Source organism: Stigmatopora argus, chromosome 14, assembly GCF_051989625.1.
Source record: "Stigmatopora argus isolate UIUO_Sarg chromosome 14, RoL_Sarg_1.0, whole genome shotgun sequence".
In the NCBI taxonomy this organism is placed as follows: Eukaryota; Metazoa; Chordata; class Actinopteri; order Syngnathiformes; family Syngnathidae; genus Stigmatopora; species Stigmatopora argus.
In genome coordinates, this window is record NC_135400.1 from 6,195,759 (window position 1) to 6,216,013 (window position 20,255).

A 20,255-nucleotide genomic window follows, 5' to 3' on the forward strand; every position below is an offset into this window, starting at 1 on the left:
TATCTATCTGTTGCCTAGCAACAACAATAAGACAGTAATCGAGTCAGCATGTTGAACATAATTAGAGAAAGAAAAAGGATTGTGCAAATAGAGGAAGCACAAATATAACAGCGAACCTAATGGGAAACTCCAAAACACTGAAAGAAAACTAATATGAAAATAGTACCATGTTGGAAACCTTGCAGATACTTTTTAATACATAAATGTACAACAGTGTGGAGATGTAACAATATATTGATATGGTATGGCAATACTCAGTGTCCCAAAATGTTATCATCAACAATCAATATGTAATTTTAAATACTAAATGTCACTGTTTAGTTCAAGGACCAGCAGGTTACTACCAACATTTTCCACTAGATCCAAAACTTACCCCTTGAAAAGTTTTTTATGGTAATAAAGACACTGTTTTGTTTACAACAATGCTCCAAAAATATATTGTTTATTTATTGATTTCTAGAAATGTTTTACTGAAATTTTCTCATCATGTGTCAGAAAGATAAACGTTTTTGACAGATCTCCCATGAAAATTCAAAAAATAATTATTGACTTGTTTTTCCATGTAGAAATTATTTTTTTCTCTTCAAGTAGTAGTTGTATGGTAGAATATGGTCACTTGATTTCTTGACCTGTGTCTCGATTATTGTTGTATCGCCATATTGTCACATAGTTGTTATGGTCAGCCTTGTATTGCAAATCCTATCATATTATTGCTTTTGTGTGTCATTGTGCTTTGACAATTTTCTGTTGTTGAGGAAACCCATCTTTTTTCCGTGACCGGACGTTTGGTCGCCAAACTTTTGGTTGCCGGACGTTTGGTCGCGGACGTTTGGTCGCCCGGACCCAAACAACGGGTGACCAAAAGTCCGGCGACAAAACAAGGTAAAACAACACGGTCTATGCATCAATAAAAGCCAACAATGGCCCTCAGCAGTTTCACTGAGCGGACGTGTGAGTGTATAAGAGTTTGTACGTACATGAGTTGTCCCCTTAGGAAGGGACGTCAGTCAGCATCTTAACAAGTTCTCCAACAAAACACAATAAAAGTACGGGAAATTTGGAGCTTTTCTTTAGCCTAATAATTAATAGGGCATTAAGTATGACTAAATAATAATTCACAGTTTGTATTTAGGGAATTTCAGCAACAATTTTAAATGGTAATTATCAATAACCTTCCGGGCGACCAAACGTCCGGCTACCAAACGGCCGAGTACCCTTTTTTCAGAGTTATGACCGCACACATCCTGAACAGGAACACACGACTCAAAATAATAACTATTCACTGCAACCTGACTAATACCCCTCGCATCCAACTGTAAAAATTATAAAGCCAATTGAATATCTCTATATAGTTTTCTAACATGACTGAGTCGGTGTGTATATGTGAGATCTCAGTGCCCCAAATACACACACACACACACATTAGCACCACCACACCCACTTCCAGTAAAACCCTGCAAGGCACCATCCTGTGATTGACAGGTCTCCCATGAGACCAGTTCTGTTTGTTGAATTGCTTCATATGAGGGGGTTGGTGTCACTCATGACCGAGGGTCGCTTTTATCGTTCTCGTATGATTGTTTATTCTTTGTGTATCTCTCAGCCCATCGGAAACCTACAATTAAGCCTTCTTCAGATTAGTCGTGCTGCAATGCAGTGGTACTTGCCTCTAACATAACAGTATGGACTGGAGCATGTGATGGTGAAGGATTTAGCCCCATGGGCATGCAAGCACTTTTTCTGTAAGTCTATAAGGGAGCGGAATGGGTGGGGTCACCTCAAAGATATGCTATTTATTGCCTCTCCAGTGGTTGAGGAAAATAAGTGTGAATGTGTCTCTTTTGGCTTTATTATGAACTGAGGGATGGGAGCTTATGCAGGGGACACATCTTCATGTATTTATTTATTTATACCTTCTTTCCAGAGAGCAGTGAACCCCCAACTGAATTAATCAATGCTGTCTCTGTGCTCTGTCCCCTGTGGGTTTATGCAGCCACATGCCCAATCAGATATTCTTGTCACTCACTCTAATCATTCACAATGTATTGACCAAAAGCCTCCACAATATTATTTCGAGATGTGATTCGATTAAGGTGGAATTGGTAATGAACGTGGATTCCGTGTTGCTTATGTTGTGGTTTTTAGTTCCTGGGATTAAAAATACAGGTGGGGGATTCTGGTTCTGCAGCATTTGTGGCTATCGTGATTAATATGGGATTTTATTCTGTAGGGTAGAGAAACAAGTTTGTCAAATAAAGAATAGAAGATATGCCATGTTCCGCCGTATCCACATTGGGTGTAATCATTGAGATGTTTTTGACATTACATCATGTAATAAGTAATGTTTTGGATCACATTGCATGAATGCATCGTGTGCTGAGAAGGTTACATGATTGCCATCCTTCACTGCGGAATTCACAATGAGATCATTGGGTTTTAAAAGGGTCTTTTTAGTCACAAATAACACTTAACAGCAAATGATATGCATCATGTGAGAAAACGTCCTATATTCTTGATTGTTCTCGGTGAAATCAGATCTGCAAACCAGCCATCTCCAAAGTGGAGATAGACCCCCACCACTGCCGCAATATTTGACAAGAAAAACAAGGAGAAGATGAAACCTGCCACATGCTTGTGGGGTGAAGAGAGCAACAATGGGACCCTAATCTGCACCCATTGTCTGGATTCTCGGTTGGAGGGAGCAGAACAAAGGACAGCTCGGTCCCCTCGGAGGGCTCAGCGCGGGACATCGCGCACATCTGATTCCAGTCTGGGCACTCCCTCCCCGGTTCCCGTCGAGGGTGAGCGTCGCCGTCGGGGCTCCAGATGATCAGCCTCTACTTCTACCGCATCCGTGATATAATGTCCCTTTTCCTGACTAGTGGTGATCTTATAGAAGCGCGTTTATGTGTTTGGGCTTGTCTATCCATCCGTTTATGGACGAACCAGGATGCGGTTCTCCTTTCGTGGAGAAGCAACCTCCTGGTTTACTCTACCGGAGGATCGCCTTGAAACCGACACTACCAAGAGAGGAGGGGCTGGAGGAGTCATCCGTAGGGGAGTTATATGGGCAGCTTGAAACCGTGTCGGATTTTTTAATCAACATTTGTTGGAACTGCGTAAAGCGCACTCGCGCAGCTTCGGAGGCTGTGAGAAGGAGGAAAGGATGGGGGGTGAAGTTTTGGGGTCCCCTCGCAGCTTAGATTCTTACATAAGGAAAATAAGGCAATAAGGACAGTTTCCTTCTCTTCAGATGCAAATTTGAATGCGCAAAGGAGGCAATACAGCGTCGCACCACCTTCTTTCGGCCCGATATGGGACATTTGCATCACGAAGGCATCGTTGGATAAAACCTGAAAAGCAGTCAATGAGGTTTAGCATATTCCTCTTTACTATGATAAAGACCCTTGCATGGCTTAAGTTGAATTTAGATGACTCGACAAATGTGCAGACGGACTGTGCGCAGTGTATTATCATAATGTATTTACATAATATTATTATGTATATTTATAGCCATGGAAGAAAATGTTAAACCATCCCCTGTTTCTTGTTTATTTTCAATGCAGAATACGACCAATTTTACAGTGCAAACTCACCAGATATTTTTCATGATTCTCTGACAAAAACATTTGAGAAATCATTTACGTCCTACATTAGTCCTGCAAAACTCCCCAAAACAATGCAATATTTGATTAACCTTTAGTTATCACACATTAAAACTGACAAGAAATGAAAGGAAAAAAATTATGGTCTATTTTCCACCATTACTATTTATAAACCCACTCACATACTATTTAATTCATACATGGAATAAAATCACTTCAACATTGATTAATGACGTCACAGTATGTGACGTACACCACTTACAAGTAAATCATATTAAAAGCAATGAAAAATTTTGCTCTCTCTTCCATTCTAATGGCGAGTGCGGGGGTCTTTTTGCGACCTTCCCATTATACCAACAACAAGCCCGGGCTCCAGCACCCCCGCAATTTTAAGCAGTCAGATCAGCGGACAGAGAGAGAGAAAAGAGACCTTGAAACGGCCCTGCCTTTCTCGTTCCATAATAGCTTTTATAGTGCTGGTAATATGCCAGCATTTGGAATTTGATCGGCGTACGTCTTAGCCAATCACCTAGGGGGGCGGGGATTAGCGAGAGGGCGGGGCTTGTAAACAATGCTATGTTTCATTGCCGAAGAGTAAACGGACGAGACGAGTGCTCTCTCTCTCTCTTTTTCCTCCCCCCCACATTTAGCCCCCCCAGATCACCTTCAAGCGAGACAGCAATGGACTACAGCAGTTTTCCGAGCAACTTGGACTCACTTTGCGAGCCTAGTTGGCATTTTTAAACCGCGTCCTCGCCTCCCTGATAGCACCCTTCCCTTTCCAAGTAAGCGCTTTGACTTTGTTTTTCTACTTCGATTCTCTCGCCTACAACAACTCTTGCCGTTCTTCGCTTATTTCACGCGCTAGTTTGCCTTTTATTCGGGCGCGGAGGTTGTTGCTGCTTCTCCGAGGGGTTAAAACATGACTTTTTTTTAAAACAGCCAGTTTACGAGCAAGTTTAACCGTGAATGATTGCAAACTTTGAAACGTGGCTCTTATGTCGTGGTTCTTTACCCCCGAGCACGCGGATCACAGCCCCCCCAAAAACAGCCTTGGAAATGGGGTTCATCAACGGTAGGAAATGCGTTGAAGAAAGCAGAACCCAAGTCTGCATTTTTGAGAAGCTGCGTGGAAGCGGTTCTGCCCTCCTGGATATCACGAGTCATTGCTGCAATGTTTGCTTGCAACATTCGAAGGTTTAAGTCCACTTTCGCCCAGTTTTTCCCTTGTAAACACGCCGTATTCAGTCATATTATGTTTAGAGGTGACTTTTCCTTATTGGGGTTTGTTTGGATCCATTCTACACCATTTTAAATAGCTCATAAAGTACCGATTACCCACCGTGTCTATTTTTTTAAATAGTACTATATATTAGAGATAGAAGCCTTTCACTTTTTCCTCCGATAATTGATGGGAAATTGATTTAAAAACGCCGTGCTCGCACACAGAAAGCTGATTTACAATGTAGGTCAAACTCCTATGAAGATATCGACTCCAATAATATACACCAAAAGACGTCTTTTGATGTTAAATGACATTTTATTGACTGTAAAGTAGCACATACACGATTGCTCCTAAAATTGTGGGGAATCAAACGCTACATCGGTTCTTATTAACGATGGTAGCCTGTTAACAACTTTTATTTTTTAACACGCTTGGAATGCGCATTTGCGTTATACAGTATCAGACTGAGTTAAAGTGTTACTTTTGGTTTAAATAGTGAAGCCGATTTATGTGAAAATGCATTAGAATATGAATTGCCGTATAATGATCGGCGTTTATTTATGTTCATGGTGGTGCGGAGCAAGTGACCGGTACGTGGTGATCGTGTTTCCCGGGAAAAGAAGCCCGGTATCGGCTGACTGCTGGCTGCGCATCGGGGGGTTGGAACACCTCTTTTATGATTAAAAATTGAACCACAACGTTGTTGTTGGAACTGTAAAAGTAATTAAATGATCAACTTCGGGCTCCGATCGTATGATCGCGAAACAGCAATTCGTTTTAAATGTGTTTTTCCGAACTGCGTCATGGCACGTATGCGCCGCTCGATCGCTAAAATAATATTAAAAAATACATGTACGACTCGTTCTCTTTAAAAAAAAAATGAAATTTTGCGTTACTGTATATGAAATAATTATTTTTGCTTTGTTTCTTAGGTCAGCAGAAATGGCTGAAAATGAGCACGAATCTTCCGGACAACTAAAGATATTATTATTGTTATAGCCAAAAACTGGCTTTCGGGGAATAATTCGCTTTTCCGAAAGGACAATTTCTTATCCTAACTTTCGGAGTTGTGGATAATGGATGGCAGAGATTTTGGAGCTCCCCGATCCGTCCACGTTCCTCCTCCGTTGTTGTCGGGGCTTGTCGTGGAGCCTCACCGACTCGGGGCTGGAGGAGCCGCCGGGAGGATCGCTCCTTCCCCCGGCCACTTGGCAGCGAGTCACCCGCCACCCCTCCACTCCGGAAAATTTTTACCATCGGCCATTAACCTGCACAGTGAGTAACATATACAATGATTCACTGTTTTTATGCAATCACTACTGCCGTTAAATATACCTCAAAGAATTAACTATTAACTTTGTGTGTGTGTCACTTGGCATGCTTGTTCATTAATCGATTAAACAAATATTTTCCACTCGTTATGGATAAGAAAAATACTCTACATATACTATTTTTGATATTACATAAAACAACAACTCTAAATGAACACTTTCATTGCCTTTGACGTTGATAGATGCACAATTGTGTGTGTTTTAGAGACAAAATTAACACTCTTAAATCTGTTTGAACTGGGTGGGTGGCAGTGAAGAACGATCACTCCTACTTCAAATGGATTAGACGTCTATCGCAGCCAAATGCAGCTAATAATGAAAGGAAAAAGCAAAAATATCTTCCCTTTATATCAAGAGTACTGTAATTTTTAGACTAGAAACTGCCCCATTTTAAACTAAGAGATGTCACAATATATTGTTCGATATTATGATTTACTATAATATTCCCAATAGGCTTTCTGTAGAATCCTCCTAAAAGTCAATCGGTCATTTTTTCCCCTCAAAATATGTCACTGTTTAACTAAGGAACTAACAGGTTGCTACCAAACATTTCCACTAGGTCAACATTTTCTACTAGAGTCGTGTCTGTTAACTCATTTGCTGCCACTGCACGTCCAGTTCATTATCAATGGTAGGGGATGAATGAGTTTAGACAGATTTGTTTCCAAGAATGTTGCAGTGATATCATGTTATTTAGTCCCAGAAATGTTGCACTGAAATATTCTAGATTGATAATTGTTGTATCACCATACTGTAGAAAAATTGTTTTTGTGACTTGTAGTGCAAATTAATTCAGGAGGTACCCAGGTGTTCCCACTACTGCTATCTCTGCGGTGTATGTATTTGTGGAGTTTTATAGGCAATTCAGCAGTTTTGTTGCAAATTTGCCATCATGCAATATATGTACTTTATTATCCAGAACAGTTAATACATGACCAAGTAGTTGTCTTGTAAAAACATGGTGGTTGCGGCTTGTAGTCAGGTTTGCTGTATACTTGGAAAATCAAATCTAATTTACCCCAGGAAAACACATTTCTGGTGTCCTGTGATAGTGCAAAAACAAATAAACATAAAAAAGTATCTTTGAAATCAAAAATTCTTATCTGTATATAGCATTTCAGGCTCAGTACTTTTTGTTACTTTTGACAACCCTAAAAGATTATTGTATAATGTGGGAAATGGGACCAGATGTCCACTTGTTTTATGAACAGCAGTGACTATAAAAGTGATAACAATAATAAAAGAAGCTGGGACAAGTTTGAGATATGAATGTAAGGCTTATGGTGGAGTATTCCCACGGTTTCGGTGGGCAACACATGAGTGGAAAAGTACAAGTACTTGGCCCAAACAGAAGCGCACCAGTAGGCAGGTCAGAGCGCAGTGCTGTTGGATTGCATGTGAACCATTAAACCGCCGTTCATGATCCAAATCTCGCTAGAGTGTCTTTGTCAGAACTTGACTGCTCGACGTGTGATGTTGCAGCAGTGTGATACTTAGACTGCCAACTGGACAAGATTGCAATATTTAGTATAGTGGCAATGCATCCTTACAGATCGGTGGGACTCGCCTTCTTGATATATCCCAATTTATCTTGTTCTTTGTGCTGAGAATCCTATACAGTCATACTTCTACTTACAAAATTAATTGGTTCCAGAACTTTTTTCGTAACTTGAAAATTTCGTAAGTAGAAGTGTACTTTATATGTAAATTCTCGAATTTGTTCCACTGTCCTCACACAACTACCAACTAAACCCTTTAAAACTGGTCATAGTGTCCCAATTTTGTATAAAAGCTGTGATGAAACACACAAAAATGACAGAAAATTATAAGGAAATGATTTATTCATGTCTTAAAATAAATAAAGCATATGAAAATGTGCCCTGCGCCACTGAAATAGTACCCTCCGCAGCCGTTATACTGGGAGACGTAATGTCCATGTTTGTCCGCCAGATGGCGGCAAGAGCCTGTTCTACCAGGGCCGAAAGCCGTCCACTTGGTAGTACATTTTAGACTTTTACGTGTGCCCTATGTGCGTGTGTGAAAATATGTGCTGCGTTGCATTTGTACGGTTTTTAATCACTTAATAAGGGTAATTGCAATCATTAATATTGGGAGCATCTAGCTGAGGTGGACAGATATGTAAGAGAATCTTGAAACATGGATAGTGGTTGTTGTGAGACAGCCAATTGAATTGAATGCTTTTATTGTCATTATATGAGATAGAATGAGAGCGATGAAATGAGAGCCCAGTAGAGGGTAGCGATGTTCTATAGTGAGAACCAATGCATCCGCAACAATATTTTAAAAATAAAATAACGGGTACAGAAATGCATTTACTTTTGGGCGGATTTCGTAACTTGGATCTTTTTCGTATCTCGAGTCACTCATTTGCATATAAAAAAAATCGTAACCTGAAAAATTGTACCCAAAGGCATTCGTAAGTAGAGGTATGACTGTATTGAGAAGTCCAACTAAATGTTTTAGCACCTATGTTGCATAAAGGGACTTTGCTGTAACCCGTTTAAGCAACCTGCATGCGTTGTTCTAACGGATTAGTGAGTGTTTTTGCATTATTTCACCAGTCAGTAGATCAAATGGAGTGTTTGTTATTCCCCCTGAGCTAGTGATTTACCTTCTAGTTCCACAGCTCTGTCATGTCTGTTCATGCTATTAGTAATGGAAGTTTTTTTTTTATGTGTGTGCATAGTCTTGTGGTCAACCAAGGGAACGTCAGAAGCCTCTAGGTTCTAAACATACCTTGTATGGAGTAAAGGTTACAGCTGCGGTTATTTATTTATTTATTTTTTTTGAAAATGGATAGTCTGACAAATACTGTCATTGTGTTGCAGCCACCCTGAAGTCATGTAGCTGCAGACAGATATACGATTACAGTTTCTCTGGTTTCTGTTCAAGGGTAAACCCCAAGAGCTACTAATGTTTCAGATGAGCACCATTCTTCGATCTTATTGTCAAATGTGGTTTGTGTGTAGTTTGTGTCACATGGAGTGTATGACGAAACCTAGGAGGTGAATAATATATATTTTTTAAATTAGTTGATTTCTTCGTTGTTTGAATTTGAGGAGAACATGCAAATGGGGGGAAAGTGATATTCTTTTTTTGTCTACTGCAGACATTTATTTCTCCTTCTGCTGTTTCAGTTTATGTCGTGTATTACGAAAGATTTGTTGTGTTAATTTTGCCAATGTTTGGGTACAAATCGATTAGTCTGTGGCTTTGCAGTTCTTAAAAAAAATCTTCAAAAAGTCAATCTTTTTCACCTCATTTCTCTGGAACGTATTGAGGTATTGTGAGTTGTTGCATAACAATTTTTTCCATTTTACTTGCCATACGTCGTCTTGCATCGTGTGGTCCATGTCCAGGTGTATTCACATGGATGGTTTTAAATTGACACTGAACAATCCCTTACCTAGCTCAGGCTGGCAGTAACAGGGATACTTCTTCCTTTTTTTTAATCCCTGCTCACACACGGACCTACTCACATGCTGACTCTTCCCCTCTGCACAACCGCCTGCCTACATACCACCGTATGAAACAGGTCGTTTGGCTTTACGGCTTCTCTTCAATATATAATCCCCACAGATTACATCAACTAAACAGGATTGAGATACCAATTTTGCTTGCAAGAACAAAAACCCTGGCTCTGTGACATGACAGTTATTTGGTATTTGCAAATGATTGCACTGTTACACTTTTAATTAAACCCGACTGTTTAAATCCAGAACTCAGACATATTGAGCAATTAAACAATCCTAGATAGTGCTTTGATTTTATGAAATTAAATGTTTTTTGGGCTCCCATGAAATATCAAATTGGATTGGCACACCCATATCTCACATAATTGTCTGCCTTAACGAGGGCTGTCAAAAGTACCAAGACGTGTCCAAGTATTGACACTGAAATGTTGTATCTGCATAGTGTGTTTAATTACTAAAGTCTCGATACTCGTTTTCTATTTCTTTTTCTTCCCACCACCAGAAATTTGTTGTCAAGGGGTAAATTTTATTTTGTACTACTTTGATAGTAACTGTACCAGTCCTCCCACTTTAAATGAATTGGATGGGTAGGCAATGAGTACATTTTGGGTACCTTCCTTTTTAATTTCTCCTCTGGTCATTACGTGTATATTTTAGATAATTTCCTGTGGATTTGAGGGCATTTTTATTGCCAATTCTTAATAATTTTGAGGCAAAAAGAGAGACTGTTTATTTGGTCAAAAAAATAACGGACATCGGTGAGAAAACCCTGAAAAAGTTAATGTTTAAGTTTTTTTTTTGTGTGTATGTCTCATCAAAAATGCTATAGAGTATTTTTTTTCCAGTATAGCCAGGGGTAAGTGAGTTATTTCGTGTAGAACTAGCTATGCCTCAAGATACAGTGCTAGGTTTGTTAGCGTTAATACATTGATTGCCATTGGTGCTAGAAGTCCAATCCATGTCTAATGAAATGGGAGATCAAACAAATGTACATTTTCTGTCAACTCTTCCATCTGAAATGGATTGGATAGCTATCTTTGGGCTTTGCATTCATGTTGTAGTGGAAATAGTAAAGAGTATTATTTTGAGTATTGATATAGAGTTGAAGAGTTTTTAGTATCACACTACCTGGAAAAATTGGCAAGCATCCATCTTTTGTCCATGCCGCTATTCGGAAAGGGAAACCAAGTTGTTCGTAGTTACTATCAGAGTCATAACGGAGCTGGGCCGCTACCCCTGTGCAGTGCCAAGAGCGATATGTAATGTTTAACGCCTGACACTCATTTCTCCCTTCCCCTTGAAAGTAATTGTTACTGTACCACAAGTATTTATACACACCAGATTCTGGTGTTGATGTCACCCGCGTTTAATTATCTGTTTTGCTAGTTGATCTGTGGCTGCATAAAAGCACGTCCAGTTGTGGTAAGATCTCGCTTTACTGAGTTATCTTTAGAACACATAGACAAGATAAATTATGGTCTTTACCAGATTCCGCTGAAACATATGCGATCAGTCTGATTTCTGATCATATGATAGGAGCACATCCCCAGTATGATGTACTAGGAGTTGTGACATTACTATTTTTTCAGTTTTACTTCTTTTGTTTTGAAAATGATGCATCGTGTGGACCATGTCCAGGTGTATTTACAAGGATACCAGTGAATATACACTGAACCAATCACTGATCTAGCTCACACTGGTAGTTTAATAGCTTCATGTAATGGGGGTACTTTTTAAAAATGTATTATTTTTTTGCTTTCAATTTCTACCTGACACGATTAGGTTTCCTTTGCACATTTATAATTTTTAGTTTTCCATTTGAATTGCTTTGTAACAATAAGCAACTTTACATCTACCCTTTTTGAGTCGGAGTCGTATTTTGTGGCTACACATTTTTTCTACTAGAGGTCTGATGAAGCCTCTCGTCACCAGATTGAAGCCATCTGGCCTGCTACCTCCCCTGTGCATGGAGAGCAGCAGATGTAGGACCTACACAAATGTAACTACACTGATGATTGAGACAAGGCTAGAAATATCTCTTTTCAACCTTACAATTAAAGCTGGAGAAATCTGAAGGCTACTGGTGTGCTAACAATTACCAAGTCACTAAAAATGCCCCTTTCTCATCCATTTGCAGTGGGTGGGCTGGTCATTTGCTGCCACCCTCCTCCTTCAAATGGTTTAGGCATCTAGTGCTAAACCTATTTAAGTCATTTTTAATGTATTTTATAGAGCCACGTGATTATATGTCAATCACCGGCGAAAGACTTGATGCTCACTCGCGCTGCATTTCCCAGAAAGTGACGTGCTTTTCCCTCTAAACAGCTGCTGTAGAGACGGTGCACAACATCGCTAGTGAGAAATAACTGTTGTCGGTATAAATTCCAGATGGAGACACTAACTGGGTGTCAGTTAACTTTCTGTGGTGTTAAAACATTGTCTATTATGACGGATGATTATGTCCGCTAACTCTTTGTTGTGTTAAACCAATAGTTAGTTATGGCTGACGATTAATTTTAACTATAGCTACACACAATTTTTAGGAGTAGCTTTTAGAACAAACACATACTTAACAGGAATGAGTGTCATGCTATTAAAAATTTCAATCGAGATCAATACTCAAAAATAATTGACACCATTTTCGAAACTACAGAATTTCTAAACTCCTGGAAATGCTTCAAAATAATCGGAAAGTGATTCAAAATCAATAAGGTGACATGTAAGTGTCACAAAACCAAACAAATGTGACCCCAAATCAACAGGAAGTGGCCCAAAAGTGCCCTCATGTTAACGGGAAATGATACAAAATGTACTGGAAGTAAACCTGAAAATCCCTAATTTGTGCAAGACGTGACCTCAAATCAATAGAAAATGTCCCTCGAATGCTCCAAAATGAATTGACTGGGAAATACCCATAAACAATAGAAAAACGATCCAAAATGGATAGGACGTGACCCTTGAATGCCCCACAATGTACCAGAAGTGATTAAAAATCAGCAGCATGTAATCCAAAATTCACAGATTATACATTTAAAATGGCAGGACTGACAGCGATTTCTTATTTTCCAGTACCTTTGATGCCCGCTAGTTGTTTATTTTGACTGCCAAAAATTTTGAAAACGTCTTTTGGACTCAAAATGAATTAGACAAATTCCGCCATTATTGAGAGCCAATGAGTTAACAAGAAAAATGCTAAAAATCCTCCATTACTATCAAGAACAACTGAGTTTTGATACATTATCATATCTGGATACACCATTTCAATCTTGATACTTCTATACTTTGACCACTATGAGGCTGTTCTGCAGCTTTCCACAGTGACCAAATGAGACTGGTGAGAAAGAGGCACAAACGAGAGCTTTTGAACAAAGTAAATAAGAAGACTCAATTGGCAGTACATTCCCAAAGTGTGAAGCACCGTTTCTTTCCCCCACTGGATTACACTTAAGGATTTGTTTGTATGGGAATAGGAGCATGTGATTGTGCTTATTGCTGCTTGGGCCAGGGGTTTCCCCTGGGACAAGATGCACAGAGATTTATTCTGACCTCAAGATAGTCGTATACAGTCAGATGAATATAGTAGCCCTTCAAATGCTCTTTGTGAGTCACACGCACTTACACATGCACACCGAGCTACCCAAGTGCAAGTATAATTTATGCGGCTCGTAGGGCAGGTCCGTGTTGTTTCAGCCAATACCAATTTGTCTTCCACGGTGCTTGGATAGCGTCTGTTCACGTTAATATTAATGTAGTGACTAGTGAGTGTGTTTTTATGTGAGCAAGGCACAGTCCTGCATGTGTTTGCCTGTGCTTGTGTGTGTGTGTGCGCATGCAAGATGAAGGAGGACACGTCCCCTCTCAGATAAATTGAATCTTTCAGGAAAGAAAACAGGCTCTTTAAGAGAAAGCGCAAGGCACCCACCGCTGGCTTGCTACAATAAACCTGTCAGAGGTAGACAAACGGCACACAAGCATACCTAGCACACACAGCTGTCAAACATGAGAGTGATGAACCCATGTTTGCACAAATGTGCGCGTGTGTGAGCATGCACGCAACGCTTGCTCCATACACAAGTGAACATGCTGTAGCATGTTGTAATACTCAGTGTATTAGCTAAGTTGCCCCCAGAACCTTGCCTTGAATTCAGACAAACAAAGGTCACATGAAGCGGAATGTCTTGTCTTTTTGCTTTCTTGCTGGGGCTTTGAAGGTCTTCTTACAAAAGCTTACATATTTGTAGTAAGACTCTAGAATTAGAGTGATCTGGTGTTGTGAATGCATCAGAAAAGGATTTTTTTTTATCTGGCACGCTGATGCCTCCTTTGTTTAATCAACAATTGACTGTCATCCTCATGTTCTGAGATGTTAGAGTTAATTATATGTCAACAGTACAGAACTGGAAAATTCAGTATCTCCTCCTCTAAGGGTAACCCAGATAAGTTATGGTCAGGGGTGTCAAACCCAGTTTGGTTGGCGGGCGACATTCATGGTGACCAGATCTCATGTGGGCCGGACCATTTTAGATATAATATTTAGAATTTTTTTAATAAATGGATTAAAATCCCTGAATATTCAGTTTTTAATAGATCTAAAACAATGTTTATTTTAGCTTTTTTTTTTTTATATATTTTTAGATTTTACAAAATGATTTTTGAACTAAAAACACAGAAAAATTGATTTAAAAAATACAATTATTGATTTAAAAGGGGGAAAATCAGGAAATTTAATATACATCTATACTCTTCATTTAAATTTGATCCTAAAACAGAAAGTCGGCACTCATGATTTACTTTCCCGGGCCACACAAAATGATGTGGTGGGCCAGATATGGCCCGCAGGCCGCCACTTTGACACGTGGTTTAGGTGATGATGATGATGATGATGATGATAACGATCATTTTGGTAGATTACACTGGTTTCAATGCTAAATGGTCAGATTAAAGTTCATCTTTGGAGGGTAGATCTGACGACATGACTAAATTAAAAAATAAAATCACAAAACGTACTGAAATGTATACTATTTTTTTCATGTTCTGCTCTTGAATGAAAAACATTTCAATGCAATGCATGCCAATATAGATTGCTGGTATGGATAGACGAACAAAATGAAAAAAGTAAATAGCTCACTTTATGATCAGTAATTAACTAGATTTTGCCTGGCAATTAAGAATAATGAAATATACGGGGTGATTAATACATATAAATATGCCAAGATGTCTTATTTATATTACAGTGGTACCTCTACTTAAAAAATAATTGGTTCCAGAACTAGTTTCGTAACTTTCGTAAGTTAAAGCAGTACTTTATATATAAATTCTGTATTTCGTTCCACGGTCTTCAAAAAAATTACCAACCAAACTTTAAGAATGTTCCAATTTTGTATGAAAGATGTGGGAAACACCCAAAAATGAGATAAACTATTTATTCATTTAGTGTAATTTTTTTTCCACATTTTTTTGAGCATCGGTATGAGGTTAAAAATGTTAGTCTTGTGACCACAGCGATCTGTATTACCACCACCTGCAGGATGGGAGTGTAAGACTATTATCGCCTCTCATCTGGTGGTTTTTCACAGCAAGTGTTCAGACAGGCATGAGACTGAGATGATTGATTGGCCGTGGCACAGACTTGCACACTACTAACTAGCTTTGTTTGCAAAGAATGTGGTGTAGATATTTGAGATACCAAGACTGTCTTGTCGCTGACATGCCAACTTTTCAAAATTTTCAAACAATAAATTGGACAATTGTCTGTGGTGTGGTTTTAAATCTTTGTATCAAAGAGCAGAAAATGGCAGCCTTTCATAAATCAAAACACAATAGCTGCGTGATATTTTCAGTAATGCTGCTCGATGCTTACTTTCTGTGTCGTAAATCTACGTCCGCCTTCTCTTGTTCAATGGAAAGAAACGTTTCTTGTGGCAGTTAACAGTGGCAATCTGGTGCACCACTTTGGCAAACACTGAAAGCAGAGCAGAATTTTATAGATTGTATATTTTTAAATAACAAACAGAAATCAACGATGCCACCCCATGCCTTCGACTACTAATGAATAACAGCAGAATGTGTGTATGACTTTAGCGTGTCTGTATAGAGAGGTCGACGTTTCCCCACCCCTGTTAAAAAAAATAAAAAAAAAATTGATTAGTGTTTGTTTTAAAGCTTTCCTTTATTTGTGCTCATAATTTTCTCAAGCTCAAGTCTAATTAGCTGATTGTGCACTTGGCCATGGCAATATTTCCCCCCGTGAATTTATTTCTAGTAAACCTTACAGTCCCTTTTATTTAAGATCTGAATGTATAGTCTCAGACGATGCTGGGAGTCAAGGCATTTTTCCTGCTAGATCCCTCATTCCATTAGGGCAGAGTAACCAACGCGTGAAGAGTGTTTTGCATTTTTTTTTGGTGGGGAGGGGTCATTAATGAACGTAAAGACGAAGGAAAGTTGCTTGTGAGAAACTAAGGGATGTAATGAGGCTTATAAATTGCCAAACATTTAGAGACAAATTTCCCCTCAAGCTACTTTAGATGTTGTTTCTGGAACGAGGAGAACTAATACCCCCTTCTCTACCCACCCAAAACTGTGCAGGAAGAAATGCAGTATGAGATGGTATTTTTCACGTTTCAGTGTGAGCAAAAATATCTAGCAGCACATTAACCAAAAGATCCTGCTTTATTTATCGCTCGATCAGAGGAGGTGTGTCGTGCCAGGACAAATTATGTCCACATCATCATGAACGTGCCAGCTCACTTTGTCTTGACCAAAAACAAGTTCCTGAAACACATACATCATCATGTTGGAAAAACCCAACTTGCCTTGGTGTGACATCAACACCCATATTTCCCATGAACAATAGGTTTATGAAGGAGCCTGGTTTTTAAGACGTAAATGACATTAAGATGGTCATGGTGAAAGTAGCTGTGGACATGATTAAAAAATAATATAATTTTTTTTATTTGTAAAGTATTTCATATGGCAAATAAATCTCAAAAGTGCTACAACATAATGGCAATATAATAATAATCATAATAATAATCATAATAATCATAATCATAATAGTAGTAGTAATAGTAGTAATAGTAATAATAGTAGTAATAGTAGTAATAGTAATAATAGTAATAGTAGAAGTAATAGTAGTAGTAATGGTAGTAGTAATAGTAGTAGTAGTAGTAATAGTAATAATAATAATAAGTGCTACAACATAATGGCAATATAATAATAATCATAATAGTAATATTAGTAATAGTAATAGTAGTAATAGTAGTAGTAATAGTAGTAGTAATTGTAATAGTAGTAGTAATAGTAATAGTAGTAGTAATAGTAGTAGTAATAATAATAACTGCTGATTAAATTATACTCATGACTATTCTTTATTCATTTTCCATTCCACTTATGCTCTCAAAGGTCAGGGGGTGCCGGAGCCTATCCCAGCTAACTGGGATTGGGCAATAGGCGGGGGACACCCTAAATTGTGTTTCCAGCCAATTGGAGGGCACAATGAGAGATGTGCGAAAGTTTATTACACCACTCTCCGCCCTGTACTTTGAAAGAAATATTTTATGTTGGCAATGGTTGTTTGACTTTGGCACACATTTACTGGCCTTTCATGATTTTCTACCGGAGAATGATTGTGAAATTGGTAAAATTGGAAATCAACTATGAATCAATCTATTAATGGTGTTCAACTTTGAAGCTTCTGCTGTTGTCTAAATTTCTCTTGCTTTTGATGCCATCCCCCGCTGAGGTCGGGGCAGTCGGTGGTATAGTGGGGTTGGTTTCCAGTAAAGTTAACCGACTGAGACAAACTGAAGGTTAATCACACTTCTCTCTTGAAGAGCATTCACTGCAAAAACCACACAGAACGGTTTGCACATGTTGATGATCATACAGTTTCCTTCTTAACTTCTCACACTTGCACTCTGCATGTATATTTTAACAGACACACGTGCAAAGATGAAGAGGCTTGACTATAAAACTGTAATGTGCATGTGTAAGAGTAATGCCACTGTTGAAATTGTTATTGAAATATGTCTTGGCATACTTGCATTAAGGGTTCTCAAAAATATTTATAGTGAATTGTTGAGTCCGGTGACAATATTTGATTACGCAAATATCGATACTCTGCTATTTATCTTTTGTGTACACTACTACAGCCACAAGAGGTTTTGTTGCCATGAGTTAAATTTGATTTTGCGCTGCTACTCTTGATAGAATTGATAATGCAGGATATTTTTGCATTTTCTTTGTTAACTCATTGGCTACAACCGACGGCAACTGACGCCCAATCCATTTTCACTAGTAGGGGCGAATCAACAAATTTGGAAATGAATTTTTTTATAATGTTTAGATGCAGAATTCCATAGGACTGATATAAACGCGCGTGCGCACAATTCTCCCTCCCGCCTCCATGTAGAAAGCACCCTTTCCCCTACACACATGGATAGTTTTATCAGTGTAATGGCTGTGTGCTGCGTTTGGTTAATGGTCTGGGCGGGGGTAGGGTGGGATGGCGGTGGGGCACCTCAGTTGAACACGAAAACCTTTTTCAGCTCTTGAGATTTGTGACTGAGGGAAGCATAGTTCAAAGGTTCAAAGTTGCTAATGGTCTGATGGTGGTTTGTGGAATGTACTTAACTCCTTGGCTACCATTGTTAACAGTGGACGTCCTATCAATTTGAATTGGGAGGTTGGCAGCAAATGAACGAACATTCCTCCGCTGCTACCCACCCACAGCAAGTGGGTTGGGCGTCTACTAGTGATAAACTCATTTAATTTCACAGCATAAGAATAAAAAGAGCCACATGATTGGACCTCTGTCATCGACAAAATCTTCACTGAGCACACACCTTTTTCAGGCTAGTTTTTATTACGAGGATTATGATTTAAAGGTGGTTTAATTTTTAAACAAATTGTACAGAGCATGCTGCAAGTGTCTATAATAAGGTTAGTGTGAGTTAAAAAGACGCAGTGTACAACATCATGATCCGACTGATGTCTGTTTGTTGTTATAATCGAGTTAGGAATGATGTCTGCTGAAACTGAAATAAACCTAATAAAACCCAATTATGTTGAGCTCTAAAGGGAATAGTATGCATTAGATAGATGCAATGAAACACCCCTTTTAAACCCTCTCTGTTATTGTATACATGTTGACCATCAATTTGTCTGTAATTAGAAATGAATCACCAACTAACTATTCCAAGCCAAAATGCTTCCATCATAGAACTTTGTTTACATTTTTTGTCACATATCCAGTACATTAAAAATGTGCTGTCACAGCTGCCAATCTGCTATCCATTTTAAATCCAGTTTAATATAATAATAGTAATAATATTGAGGCGGCCTGTTGAGAGAGTGGTTAGCATGTTGGGCTCACAGTTCTGTGGTCAAGGGTTCAAACCCACTGTGAAGTTTGCATATTCTGCTCTGGCTTGGTGGGTTTTTCCTCCACCTGGTTGAACACTCAAAACTGCCCTTAGGTGTGTGTGAGCGTGATTCATTGTCCGTCTCCTTGTGCCCTGCGATTGACTGTCCATAAATTCAGGATGTCCCCGCCTAGTGCCCATAGTTGGCTGGGTTAGGCTCCAACATCCCCCGTGACCCTTGTGAGGATAAGCGGTTCAGAAAATGACTGAATGAATGAATATAATAATATTGTCCATTCTAATTTTACAGATATGTTGATAATTACAGCTGGTGGATCTTTGGGCTTTGTTTTGCTCTTATTTTTTCCCTTTAAACATGGTGTAAAAAAAATTCTATCATGACAGGCAATTTTACATGTCAATATGTCATGCTATAATACATTTTAATTATTTTCTGAAAAATTATACAATTATGACTTCCCCCACTCACTTGAATTTTGAATTGACATTAAACTGAGCAGCCACAGCAGTTAAAGTTATTAAGTAATGCTACAACCTAAAACTCGCATATAACAAGAAGCAACACAGTAGTATACATATTTTTGCTCAATTGTAATGTTATCTAATTTTTTATTAATAAACAGGACTAGTTTTAAGTTTTAAGACTGCTTTATATTGAATTAGTATAATATCATTAATAATGACAGAATCAATAATGATATTGGAAGAAATTGTGCGCTCCGTCTTCTGTGCGGATTGTGTTGCTATTTTCAGTTTTTTTTGCATGCATGACTCAAGTACAGCTGGGATAAGGACCCCATTTGCTAAGTAGAGAGCTCTTGAGGCCAATTGATAGCATCATGTATGGAATCTTATAATTCTAGCAGGTCAGCGCAAGTTAGTTGCACGAACAGGGCTTTTTGTGATGATAGTGTGTAAACTGTAAATACATTTTTATATATTGTGTTGGTATATATTGTTATAGTGTACAGCACTTCCTAATACTACTCTTTTGAATGGCATGACTTTGGCAACATCAGTAGAGGGGGGATAAGCTAAAATGATTGTTACACCTAAAAATGTCTGTGAAGCATAAAAACTTGTCGTTGAAATGCAAATCCATGCGGCATAGTTTGGCTCGGCTCAGCTCAACACAAGGTGCCCTTCTGTTAAAAAGAAAAATAAAGAAACTTTGTCAGGTTGAGTCATGCCAGATTCTCCCATATTTTCTCCTC

At 38.7% G+C, this 20,255-nt stretch overlaps 1 protein-coding gene across 4 annotated transcripts in view; it reads left to right on the top strand.

Moving 5' to 3' along the window:
* The first annotated feature begins 4,244 nt into the window (after positions 1-4,244).
* The window catches only part of tnrc18 (trinucleotide repeat containing 18), a 52,725-nt gene continuing 36,714 nt past the window's right edge, over positions 4,245-20,255 (top strand). For 3 of the 4 annotated variants that reach the window (XM_077618468.1, XM_077618470.1, XM_077618471.1), the window contains exons 1-2: positions 4,245-4,390; positions 5,763-6,105. In XM_077618468.1, the coding sequence (XP_077474594.1) occupies positions 5,907-6,105 (199 nt within the window). In that variant the 5' untranslated portion in view covers positions 4,245-4,390; positions 5,763-5,906. Of the gene's footprint in view, positions 4,391-4,502; positions 4,803-5,762; positions 6,106-20,255 lie in introns of those variants that run through there. The other variant, XM_077618469.1, reaches the window with a different exon arrangement.